The 14,037-nt window shown below is 35.5% G+C and overlaps 1 protein-coding gene across 1 annotated transcript in view; it reads right to left on the bottom strand.

The window, feature by feature from the left end:
- LOC104895850 (sterol 3-beta-glucosyltransferase UGT80B1) overlaps positions 1 to 14,037 on the bottom strand; it is a 108,031-nt gene continuing 93,994 nt past the window's right edge. Inside the window, exon 12 of the mRNA XM_057393269.1 lies at positions 1 to 36. Coding sequence (XP_057249252.1) covers positions 16 to 36 — 21 coding nt within the window. The 3' untranslated portion in view covers positions 1 to 15. The remainder of the gene's footprint in view (positions 37 to 14,037) is intronic.

Below are 14,037 nucleotides of genomic sequence, written 5' to 3'. Positions count from 1 at the left end.
TATTTTGTAAATAATTTATATGCTTATAGTGGGACAAGTTTAGTAAGTAATTTAACTAATAATAATAATGAGAGGAAATATACTCACATATATGTAAGAAGGGGGAAAAGGGAAAAATAAAACAAGAAAAAAAAAAGGAAAGAAAAAAAAAACAAACCGTACAAAAGAACGACATTCAATACGGTGCTTCACCACCGTTCACCATCTTCTTCTCTCAAAATCTTAACATTCTTCCTTCATCACACAACCACCACCGTTGCCGACGACACAACCACAACCGCCACTAGAGGTGACACCATAGAAGTAGGCGGCGCAAGGGAGAGCAAAGGGGGTCGTCGTTGCTGTAATTTGGAGCATTTAGTGCTCGAATTAGGGGCGTTTGCAATTATTTTTCATCCCCAATCTTCTATATTAGTGGGTAAGATGAATTCCTCAACTAATTTAAGTTTTCTTTTAAAATTATGAAGTTAGGGTTTTTAGATTGAAATTGAATTGGGGTTTTCGATTTTTAGAGTTTGGGTGTGGAATTTATTGAGTTGAATGTTCATTCATGAGTTTAATAGTTAGATTAGAATAGTAGGAAGCTTGTTAATGTTCAAGTGAATATAGTGTGCTGTAATTCGTAGAATTACCAGTTAAGTTTCGTGTTTTGCGTTTTTAGGCAATTTACGGGCATTTTTAGCAAAAATACTATTTCACAAAAGTTATTCGTATTGAAATTTTACTCAAGATAGGCTCAAGAGACGCTTAATTTGGACTTCGTAGAAGAAAGTTATGCTCATATTAAGTTTCTGTTCAAATTTCATATTTTAGATAGTTGATTTTAAAACTCTACTTTTTCATATAATTGTTTCATAATGAACTTTTGAGTTGCCATATGAACATATGATTCTTTAATATTGATTTTATATAAAGTAAGATGATTTTGATTAATTTGGTAAGGGTTTTAGTTAGACGGTTTGAGTTAGACGTTAGAACATGAAAGTCATTTATATGGTAAAAGAACATGATATGTTTGTTTGATGTTTTATGTGAAATTAGAAAAGGTTGATGGCTTTGTGAACTAGAGTTAGTTGTATCCAAGTCTTTTACTTACGAAGTACACACATTTATATTGTAGATTCCGGTTTCATTGAGGAGCCGTATTGACTGAGCTAGTTGGTTTGATATAGTTTAAAAGGTAAGATTCCTTACTCAAATCTTTAATAGTTACGAGAAAGGTCTACAAAAGATAAGATTTCAACTAAAACTTTCATATTTACGAGAAAAGATTATAAAGGTATGTATCTCTCTTGAGTTGAGATTGGTTTGAATAGGAGGATGTTCCTCCTAATACGGATAGTTTGTTTTCAAACCTTGAATTATAGAATAGTTACTGAAAAGATTTATGGATATTTTTATGTTTTTAAACTGGTTGGGATTGCCTTTATGGTGTCTCAAGGAATTGGAACTTTGTCGGGATCGTCTCAACATTACAGAATAGTTGGGGGAGTACGTTGATCAATACCTCAAACTTAGATCTTCTGCTACGGATTGACCGTTTGTGGGGTGTACACACTAGGGGTCTTTGTCTAATAGTTACCCGGAGGGCCTAGCTAGCCCAATGGGAAATAAAGTTCGTTCCATTCCATAGATTTATGATTCTAAGATTCTGAAAGAAATTGTTTTAGCAGAGAAAATAGAAAAGTATTTGGTTTGGAAAAGAAATGAAGAAAAATATTTTACAATGTTTTATTTAGTATTGGGGTTGCAAAAGTGAATGATTTGTAGGACATAATTAATGCATCCTACCTACACATGTATTTGGCTTTACAATATTGAATCTTGCTCAGCCTGTTTGGCTGATACTACATGCTTGATATATGCAGGTACGTGAAGGCTTAGAGTCGGGGTATGGGCGGAGAGCAACGTCCACTAGTTTTGCGTAAATAAAGTTATAATAGTTCTGTTCTGGTGCATTTTATATTTTGAGACTTAGGGTTGTAAATATTAATCCACCTAAATCTTTATTCGGTTGGGTTGTAATAGTTTAAAATAAGCTATAATTTAGTTTTGGTACAGGTAGTTCTTCCTTAGCGATTATTCTCGTAATAATCGTAGAATAACACGTTTAGATTTCGAGTAGTTATACAGGAATTTCGTTGTATTTGAAATGGGTGGAGTTGTTGGGAATTTGGATCTTGGATTGCTGATTTGTTGAAACAAGTTTAAAATTCGGACGCCAGTCCTAAATTAAATTTTAGGCATTCCATTTTTCAAAAGGAACTCTGCCGAATTTTCTATAGAATTTCAATATTATTTAATTGAATTAATCACTTGAAATTCAGGGGTGTTATACTCACCCTTCATCTTCGTCTTCGACCATGATGAAACAAGCAATCCGTCGACCTCTCTCTTTTATTGATGACGAATGCGAACCGAGTGATGAATGACGAACGCGAAGCGCGAGTACTGATGATGAATAACGAACGTGAAGCGAGTACTATGAATGATGAACGACAGCGAGAGGCCAGTGGTTGATACGCAAGATCGGTTCACAAAATGCCATTATCACCGTGAATTAGAGGCCGGCTGCAGCTACACCACCACCTTGTCGCATTAACTCAGGTAATTCTTATTTTTTTTGCAATTTGATATCCTATATGTCAGTAATTACTTAGAAGTTTACAATTTGGTGTAATTTTTTTGGGTCAGTAATTTATTGGAAATGAAGGGTTTCATGTTATATTAGTCTGGTTTTCGCAATTTTCGCAGAAAGCGAGAATGTTTTTTTTATTCTTCATTTTTTCGTCCTATTTTATTTCCAGGGTTTTGTTAATTTAATATTTGGGAGCACTGTTTCTAGACTCTGGTTTTTTTATTTATTATAATGTTTATTGTTGATTTATCCATATTGATCTGAGAACTTATAAATGCAGGGAAAGTTTACAAGGAACTTGTTGGAAGTGCATATGATGTAGCACAAAGAAGTGCATATTTTCACTTGAAGAGCAAGAGGCTGTCGAACGCTAACAAGAATGGAGATCTGTTTTTTTTTTCCCCTTTTTGTTCACTTTTTTATCCTTTTTTTAGATTTAGATTTTTTGTTTTTATTTTTGTTTTTGTAGTTTCAGATTTGTTTGTTCAGTATAGTTATCTCATTTTCGTTTGTCCTTGTAATTCGTTTGTATATATCTCAGAATTTTTTTTCAGTCGTTTCATTTTTGTTTTTTTAGTTTTCTTATTGTTGTTTTTTACTTTGTTTAGTTTTCTTTGGTAGTTTCATTTCATTTTCTGGTGGAAGTTTATGATTTTTTGCTATTTTTCTTATTTTTTTCATAGCAAAATGCAAAAAAAAAAAAATTTTTTTGCTTACACTTGTACCTATTGCTGCGGTTTTCCCAAGAAACCGCGAAAATATGTCTATTTATTATTATTTAATTTCGCAACACAACCATTTGTCAATTTCGCATCCTATTCTAATTCCTAAATCACAACACAATCACAATGAAATCCAATTGACAAAAATACAAAAATACACAAATACAAACCCATTTGTCAATTTCGCATCCTAATATAACTCCTAAATCACAGCACAATCGTAATCAAATCTAATTGACAAAAATACATAAATACACAATCATTTGTCAATTTGGCATCCTAATCTAATTTTCAAATCACAACACAATCGTAATGAAATCCTAATGAAATCCAATTGACAAAAATACACAAATACACACACAATTTTTAGCAACAACCCAACAATTTTTCAATGAAGAATAATTGAAGAAGCAATTAAGCGAAGATTAAGAAGGTTGAATTAGAAGAATACCTGAAGATTGAAGTTTGTCGCCCGCTGCCGCCTATAACTAGAAGAGCCGCGTGGGTACAACAAATTAAGGAAATCGAAATTTAAAATTAAGATGCTGCAGAATTTTTATATATGCGAAAAGCAAACACAAGGAAAGCCAACATTCAGTCCAATACCCAACAAACCTCCAGTGCTATTCACGCACAATTAAGATGGAATTTCATCCAATTTCTAGTATAATCTTTTGGGAATTCTCTTATCTTCTTCTCACCTCAAATACTGAATTTGTTTGGGGTATATATTACCCGTATTCTCACGACAAAAACCACACGCATGATTTAGCTAAGAAATACTGAGAGTTGAGCGAGGGTTTGATTGACTTGGACATTCTTTGCGAATAGATCGAACAAAACCCTAACAAAATCAAACAAAAAGAATAGATCAAACAAAACCCTAACAAAATAAAAAAAAAAAAATCAAACAAAATAGATCGAGAAAAATGACAAACTCACCGGCGAGTCGGCGACGAGTCACAAGTCTGAACTGTCGCCTGAAGATCTACGTCGCCGATCTGAACTGCGTCGCCTGAAGTTTTCGTGTTGGATTCGCAAAGGAGAAAGAGAGAGAAAGAGGAACTGGGTGACTGGGTTAGTTCGCGTGTGAGAGAAACGCTTCAAATGAATATTTTTTTTCCGAAATAATAGTTGGTCACGTGACCAACAATGACCCTAAGTAAATTCGCCACTCGGTTCTTAAATATCAAATTTTTACTATCCTTGATGATTGATAAGTAATAAAAAATATCATGACAACTTACTTGAATTAACTTAACCATTATCTAAAGAAAATGTTTATTTAATTAATATGTGCACTATCTTAATAAGGCTATATTAAGTTCACTTTAGAAAATATTCCTTTGTGTTTTTTATCTTTCTCACTTGGAATATTGTCACTATTCCCAATTAGATAGCATCTTCTAAAAATATAGTCATGTGGGTTCTAGTTTGATTGGTCTCTATAGATATACAATTGTGTCTCCCTATTTAGTACCCGATGATGGTGCATATCATATCATCATCCTAATTGGTTCGATCTGAAGGAGAATAATATGAAGAACTAGGTCCAAAACCGTTTTTAAATGCATAAAGCCTATTTATTTGTTCAAAATGATTCTACGCCTAATTTTGTAAGGCCGATTAATTATTCTGCTTATTAATTGTCTTTGAGCTTATTTCTTTTATGGATTCATATTAGTTATTCTTTTTTTTTTTTTCCTAAGCAAGTAAGTGTATATATTAATGCCCAAAACATTACAACCAAAACCAAGCTAACAAGATGCGAACCAACTAGGTTGGACCCCATCAAAAGTTAGCCTAGTAATACATAATACAGCTTCAAACAATTACAGCCACAACATTACAGATTTTCAAACCATTCATGATCTTCTCTAGAAATTTTCTGAGGCATTACACTTTGTATTCTTGCTCTAACACTGATTTTTAATTTTTTCATCAATTGAGTAGGAGTGGGAACCCAATGTTGCCAATAAGCATTATTCCTACTACTCCAAATCAGGTATATCAAACCTGCACATCCAGCAAACATTACCTGCTTTCTAAACTTGGACTTCTTGCTTCTCTGAATAAACTTCACCAGCTATGGAATATGGCTGATGCTTGTATTACAACCTAGCCAACTTTTGAGCTGTTGCAAACATTCACTGCTCAAATGACATTGGAAGAATAAGTGTTGATGAGATTCTGAGTGAGTTGCACAGATCATACATAGCCCATTAGTGTCCAATCCCATGTGTCTCAATTTTTCAGTTGTCCTCAGTTTCTCCTGTATTGCTAGCCAAAAGATAAATCTATGTTTAGGTAGATTTAATCTATTCCATATTGCTGTGTCCCAATACACCTTGAGTTGTTCACCTTTCATCTTCTCATAAACAGTCTTCACTGAATATTTCTGCATTGTACTGAGTTCTCCTTGTGTATAATACTGCTTCATTTGCTCTTTAACATGGCAAATTTTCTTCCAGTACCAGCTTGCACCTGATCTGGGCTTGTAGTCCCACCAATCCACATCTCTAAGATATACAGAATGGATCCATTTTAGCCAAATACTATCTTGCTTACTAGAGATAGCCCAAACATATTTGCCTAAGCTTGCTTGATTCCAAGTGATGACATCTCTGAAGCCAAGACCACCACTATTCTTAGGAGTACAGACCCTCTCCCAAGCAATGAGTCCAGGTTTTTGACTAAAATACTCCTCACTCCATAAGAAAGCTCTACATATTCTGCTTATTTCATGTAGAACTTGCTTAGGTAAAACAAATACCTGAGCCCAATATTGATGAAGACTTAAAAGTACTGAATTAATAAGCTGAGTTCTGGCTGCATAAGACATGTTTCTTGAGCTCCAAACCCTTATTCTGGTCACCATTTTCTCCACAAGTGTTTCACATTGAGCTGCTGTAATTTTCTTTACACAAATAGGAACCCCTAGATACTTGAATGGTAGATTCTGGTAGGTGAATCCAGATGTATCAACAATTCTCCTTATCTCTCTTTCATTCATACCACAAGTATACACTGCTGATTTCTTCACATTGGCTTGTAAACCAGTAGTATCAGAGAACAATGAAAGCTCTTAGAAGAAGGTAACAGGATGGGAAGTCCCCTTTGCAACACATGATTAAATCATCAGCAAAGCACATGTGTGTTAGCTTGATTTCTTTGCATCTGGGATGATAATGAAACTGCTCCAATTCTCCAAGCTTGTTCAAAATCCTTGATAGATATTCCATACACAATACAAAAAGAAGAGGGGAGATTGGATCTCCTTGCCTTAGCCCTCTAGAAGACTTGAAAAAGCCTTTCATCACACCATTTATCATCAATGAAAACTTAGGTGTAGTAACACTTTCCATAATCAGAGATGTAAAACTTGTAGGGAAGCCCAATGTTTCAAGCATTTCTTTCATAAATTCCCAATCAACTGTATCATATGCTTTCTGAATATCAATCTTTAGTAAACAACTAGGTGTATTGTTTTTTCTACCATAGTGCTTAACTAAATCTTGAATGACCATAATATTATGTATGATGTACCTACCATGTACAAAGCCCCCTTGATTCTCCATTATCAAGTCTGGTAACACATGTCTTAGTCTATTACACAACACTTTTGTAATAGCTTTATAGATAGTGTTACAGTAAGAGATAGGTCTGAATTCAGTGACATTTTGAGGACATTTTGTTTTAGGAATTAAGGTAATGACAGTGGTATTTACCTCTTTCAATAGTCTGCCTCCATTCAATGTATCCAGTATATCCTCAATTACATCCTCTCCCACAATTGCCCATGCATCTCTGTAAAAAAAGGTCCCAAAACCATCTGTTCCAGGGGCTTTACTACCTGGAATAGAAAATAAGGTTGTCTTCACCTCCTCAGCAGTGTATGGTGCATTCAAGACTTGCTTATGTTGTTCAGTGAGAACTGGCCCTTCATGTATTAATTGTTGTATTACTGGGGTCCTCCTATCCTGCCTTTCACCAAGTAATTTCTCATAATAAGACAAGAAAGCCTTGGTGACAGCTTCAGGTTCATCATGCCATGCTCCTTGTTCATCATATATGCTATAAATCTGGTTCTGTAACCTTCTTGCTTTAATGCTTTAATGAAACAAAGTTGTGTTTTCATCCCCATCTTTGATCCAGGCTGCCTTTGACTTTTGTGATAAGAATTGAGTGTAAGCCAAATGCTGTGATCTATAGTCCTGCACTGCAGCCAATTCATTAGCAGCTAACTGTGTATCACCAGGGTTAATATGCATTAATTTTTGAGCTTCCATCATTTTCTCATAAGCCTGTAGTTCTCTAGCTTGTATGTCCAGAAAACCCTCCTTGTTCAGTTGCTTCAAGGCAACTTTGATCAACTTCAGTTTCTTCATGATCTTGTACATTTTAGTACCTTGAATATCTTGTCTCCATGCATTCCTTACAATATCTTCATATTTTGCTGAAGACTTCCACATAGTAAAGTATTTGAATGGTTTTTTTCCTCCATGCTCTATAGGATATACCTTTAATATGGCAGGTGAGTGATCAAAATCACCTTCCATCTGAAAGGACACTTATGCAGTTGGATATATGTCCTTCCAAGCTTGATTGGCAAGCATTCTATCAAGCTTGGAAAATACTCTACTACTTCCTTGCTGCTTATTATTCCAGGTATAATAATTACCTGAATACTTGATGTCTTGCATACCACACTTATCCATGCAGCAAATCATGTCATGCATTTCACTTTCTCTAACAGGTGCTCCTATTCTTTCTTCAGTATTCATTACACAATTAAAGTCACCACATAGCATCCAAGGCTTATTAACCTTAATTTTCACCAGATCCTCCCATAACTCCATTCTCCTATCTCTCTCATTAAAAGCATAAATGAAAGTGATATAGAAGCTATTGTCACCATTCATAGGTTGTAGATGACAATGAATGAACTGTTTTGTACATTCACATATTGTGAGATGGAAACTATTAGGTTTCCAAGCCAACAAGATTCTACCTCTATCAATTTTACTTAAGTTAGAAGTAAAACACCACCCATTAAACACTCTTTGATACAACCTCCCTAGATTCTGAGCATTCACCTTTGACTCTAACAGACCCACAACACCTGCAGCAGTCTGGTGAATATAATTTTTCACATCAGCCTGCTTCTTTGTGCTGTTAAGGCCTCGTACGTTCCAACATAAGATTCTATCCATCACGAGAAGAAGGATCTCCCCCTTCTTGTCTCTTATCTGCCTGCTGTTCATTATCATTTTCTGAATTCAAAGGCTGAAAATGATTCTGTGTACTTGTTGTAGTACTCCTGGAATTCCTTACTCTGATTGGTTTCAAAGCCTTTTGAAATCCATCAGGGTCCACATTCTCCTTCACATTCTCATCCACTGCTACTTCTTGTACTGTCCTGGCTTCACTGGTTACCTTCTTCTGTTGAGGTTCCTTCTCCAACAAGGTTATATTCTGTTGAACCTGTTTAGGAGCCCACACTTGCTTCACTTTCTTGTTTTTGCAATCTTGTGTTGAGTGACCTATCCCCTTACACTGCTGGCATTGAGTAGGCCTCCACTCAAAAACAATAGGCACATGAGTGAGTTCGCCTAATTCATTCCAGAAGTTAACATGATCCGGCAACTCCTGCTCAATCTTAACTTCAATGAGAATTCTAGCATACTGCAACTTATCTCTATTTCTCGTTGCTTCATCTCTCTTAATTGGATCACCAATTTGTGAAGCAATCTTATGCAATGACTTTTCTCCCCAATATTTCAAGTTCAATCTTAATTGCACCCATATTGGCACAGTTTTAAGATCTTCCTTCTCAAAATCCATCTCAGGACTCCATTTTTTCATGACAAGAGGTTTTTTATTAAAAAAAATAATGGCCAGCTAACACATTATCTCTAGTATCGATTGCCTTAAATCTGACTAAGAACATACCCTTTCTGACTAGAGCAACCTTATCCACTTGCTGATTCTTCTAAATTCTCCTCAAAAACCCCTCCATTACCTGAATAGGAGGATTTGCCCCTACTACATAGCATAACAAAGCAGAACTCCAATAATCTACTTCCTCTTGAATATCTTCCAGATCAATGTGAATAGGATTCATAGTGAAATTATCCTTCTGCACTCTATTCTCATTCTGACTATGAATTTCAACACAATCCTCATCTACCACATCATGAAATTGCTGTAGTATAGGGATAGAATTACCTCTTACAGGGGACTTATCACAAACAGTTGCTACATATTCCTTCCTGGAATTGTGAATGGATTGTAACCATTCATTGAAGGTATGTCTGATCTCAGATTGCTTCTTCAATTCCTGAATCGATGCTTCCGAAGTCATCGGCTGTCCAATGCCTAATCCAAAATCCAATGCCTCAATACCAAGGATTTCCTCCATTGATCTCGTTCTCAAAGCTTGAGAGTCAGATGAAGGTCCTCTTACTTTCTCCTTACCTTTTCCAGACTTACTTCCTTGAGAATGTCCACTAGCTTTCCTTGCCATGGCAACAATGTGAAACACCGAGAGAAAATGCAGGTAAAAGTTCTCAATCAATGGAGGTTACTGTTCCATTGAATTCTAGTGAGAGGAGAGAGTTTCTCTCACTAAAACGGAATTTGGCTTTGTATCATATTAGTCATTCTTGATAATTAATTCTAATCATTATTTTTTTAACAAGTATTTTTCTTATATAAAGGATTTTATTAAGGTTGGATTTTATCCTCTTGGATAATTGATTTTCTAATTTCAAATAATAATATTTAATAAAGATTGGATTAAAAAATAGAATTCGACTAGATCTACGGATGTGCTTTGCGCATTCCAATGTGTCTGGCGCAGCTTGTAGCTCGTATGCAACTATGAGACCATCAACAAATTTTAGCAGCGCATAGCAGAATATGTTAGCGCACAACCATGTGCTTGAGGCATATTTGAATTAAACATCTAAACTAATCAAACTATAAATATCAAACTAAAAAGGATCTAGGGAAATGGTTATTTATATAGATGCTTAGAAGTTAGATTAAAACAACCATCTATATATGGATTCAACCCTACTATGTTGCTATTAGGCTTTGCAGGAATTATTTTTGACAGTTGTACGACAACCTATCAAATTTTGTCGCCGCTGCCAAGGAGACAATATAGTTTTATTTAGTTTTTATTGTTGGTGAGACTAAATTGTATTTTTTTTTTCCTTTTGTGGATATTTTTTTATAAATTTTTTGTGTCATGGAGTCATGCTATATTGATGATGGGCATGATTCTTTTGCTAGGCAACATAGTAATAATTCTTGGGATTCTCGTGTTTACAATTTTGATACATCACATCAAAATCCTCCCAATTGTGGCATGAGTTCTCCTGAATTACCTCATATGTTGTGAACCCCGTGCATATGCTAGTAATTGTATAGCAATTTCTTCTTTTCCTCAGTATGAGTGAAGCTTTCTGGAAATACTATCATAAACTTGGCGATTATAATGGTCCTAATCCTGGAATTGAACTATGGGATATGTGCTTAGTGATTGATGAGGGTTAAATAAACAGACTAGGATGGTAGTAGAATCTATTTCTAATGGGGAAATACTATTCCAATCGCTTGATTATTGTTGGGATTTAATTGTGTGGCTGGCTAAGAATACTTATGAGTGGGAGATGTCTTCATCTGCTCTTTCACCCCAAGCCTACATGACACCACTTCCTTATTATTCTAATTATCAGTCTAATTCTCATGATAGATCTTCATGTGATGTGACATCAATAAATGGCTTTAACCCCTCCTCCCAATATGAATGTCAATCTGCTCAAAATTTGCGCTCCAAACTGTTTATTTATGATGATGATGAGGGTTGGATGATAAATGAGAGTTATTGGGATAATGAAAAGATTGAGAGAAATACCAAAAATATGGATGTTTTGCAGGAAGAAGAAACCATGGTCGGCATTTCCACTTTTGAGGAAAGTCAAGTCGGTTGTGATGTGATTTATGAGTCTTTATCGGCATTAGCTATTAATTTTGAGTCTCATATTCCATTTTCTCAAACACTTGACCTAGCTCCTTCTTATCCTATAATATTTCCTCCATTTTTCCTCCTTTTTCTCCTTTTGAATGACTTTTATGATCATTTTGTACACTTAGTTTCTTTTCTTCCTTTTGAGTCATACAAAAAGAACAATGTTTTCTCTTGTATATATAACTTCTCCTTTAATTTTTGTTTATATAGTTTTCATAGTTATTTAGAATTAACTTATTTTATTTTCCCTTTCCACTCTTATACTTCCTCCGTTTCACAATATTTGCAACACTTTTGCAATTGCAGACTCCGAGGTAATTTTTCTTAAGGGATGATCAAAGTGTTGGAGAGAGAATTAATTAGGTGGTGGGGACCAAAAGTAAAGGTGGAGTTGGAGGGAGAATTTTGGGACCAACAAATTTTTTATAGGGAAACAAACCCACGTGGGGTAGGGGATTTTTTTTTTTGGTGTCAGTATAAAACTACTTGGAGGGATAATTTTCCTCTAAAACATTTTACCCAAAAGTTGCAGCCATCTTTTTTCATTAGCTGCGTGGGTTTTTGTTTTGGAGGAAAATGTTACCTCTAAAATAGAAAATTTTTGCTGATTAAGCCCAAACTTGTCCAAAAATTAAGGAGGGAAATTTTACCTCCAAAACATAAATTATCCCACCAAATTCCTACATTTGGACATTAAGTTAACAGCCTTATATAAAGACCACCCTAAGGAGGCAGCCATTAATGTTTCACTAACCTTAAAAACCACCAAATGTTTAAAAGGGTGTAATCCAAAAAAATCAATCCCCTTAATTACATAACATTGATGCAATAATCCAGTCACGACCATCCCAAATTCAGCCAAAAAAATGACAAAAAATCATCTTCTTCATTTCCATATCTGCTAGGGGCAAAATGAAGAATCGAGACAGGTTATGGATCAAATGGCTGCATGAATACTATATTAAACAGCAAAACATCCTCCTCATGGCAACAACTAATAGGTTGTCATGGTCCATGAAGAAGGTGCTAGAGAGCAGAGAGATTTTTCATGACCTGCAGGCTACACACATGCTTCAGGCTAATGTGCTTTCAATCAAAAAACTTTATTTGTTAATGCAGGGTGAACATGATCATGTGAGATGGAAGAGAATTGTATGCAACATTAAAGCTAGCCCTAAAGCTTTATTTGTTACTTGGCTTATTCTCCATGATAGATTGGCTACCAAGGACGGGTTATTCTCCTGGGGGATTACAGATGATGACTTATGCCCCCTATGCAATGTTGCTAGTGAGAGTATACACCACTTATTCTTTGACTACCCCTTCTCTCAGAACATATGGACAGTATGCCAGCAACATTTGAAAGTTGTGGTGACCAGAAGAAATTTGGCTGAAGAAATTCAAGTTGTTGCCTTGAGGAGTAAGAGGAAAGGAGCAAAAGCCCAACTATATTGTATGATGTTTGCTGAAGCTATGTACCAGATATATATGGCTCCAAAGAAATGCAAAAGTTTATGGGGGTCTTATGCTGGATGCTAAAGCTAATTTTAGGCAGATTTGTTTTCGTGTTGCTAGTAGGTGTAATGACTGTACTAGACAACTTCTTCTTTGGTAATGGTTTGTGTGTTTATGTGTCTATGCTAGTGAGTAGAGTTAGAAGGGTAAGGCTATTGGTTTGATGCTCCCAGGCCTTTCCTAGAAGGTAAGGGGAGCTCTTTCCTTTGTTCTTGTCCCTTGGTGTTGATAGATTGTACCACTACTCTCTCTTTTTTTGTTATCAATAATAACTTTGAATTGCAAAAAAAAAAATGTAGAATAAACAAGATGATAGGTTCTTCAGTGTTGATCAGTTGTTAGAAGAGGGATGGCATGCTTTTCTTGATGAGACCTCTGATTCAGAAGATGTGGCAGTAGAAATTTAACATGTTGCAATACAAGAAACAACAGAGGTCACAGTGCATAGCCCAACAATCAATGAAAAAATTAACTCCAATGAAGAAAAGACACTTAGTGGAGAAACTGTTTCAACTTCAAAGTGGTGATAAGTTACTTTGGGGTACATAAAGAAAACTTTCTACATAATTTGGGATACACAGAACTACTGTCCACAGACTTTAGAAACTTGCAAAAAATGCGAGAATCAAGATGTTCCACTTGATGTCACCTCAAAGTGAAAAGACAATTGTGGAAGAAAGATCATAAAATATGATGAGGAATGGCTTCAGTCATGTCCCCTAAGCTACAGGTCAGTTGTGAGGGCATTTGCAGGGTACCTTAATGTTTCACCCAGTATTATTTTCAGGCTACTTAAGAAGGGAAAGCTTAGATCACACACTGCCAACAACCACCCAGCCCTCACAGAGGCACATAAGCTTGCTAGGATGAAATGGGTTCTTTCCCACATCATACTTGCCACTGCAACTGAACCAACAATGTTTGAGCCCACTACACTAATGAACCAGCAATGATAGATACCAAATTTCCCATCATGGATCATAGAATGTCATTCATATTGATGAAAAATGGTTTTATTTAAACCCAGACATGCGAAGATTCTACTTACTGCCCAGGGAAGAAGAGCCACACAAATGCACATAGTCAAAGAGGTTCAATATAAAGGCTATGTTTATGGCTGTAAT

Source organism: Beta vulgaris, chromosome 1 (genome assembly GCF_026745355.1).
Source record: "Beta vulgaris subsp. vulgaris cultivar EL10 chromosome 1, EL10.2, whole genome shotgun sequence".
In the NCBI taxonomy this organism is placed as follows: domain Eukaryota; kingdom Viridiplantae; phylum Streptophyta; class Magnoliopsida; order Caryophyllales; family Amaranthaceae; genus Beta; species Beta vulgaris.
This window is presented reverse-complemented; position numbering and strand designations above follow the sequence as displayed.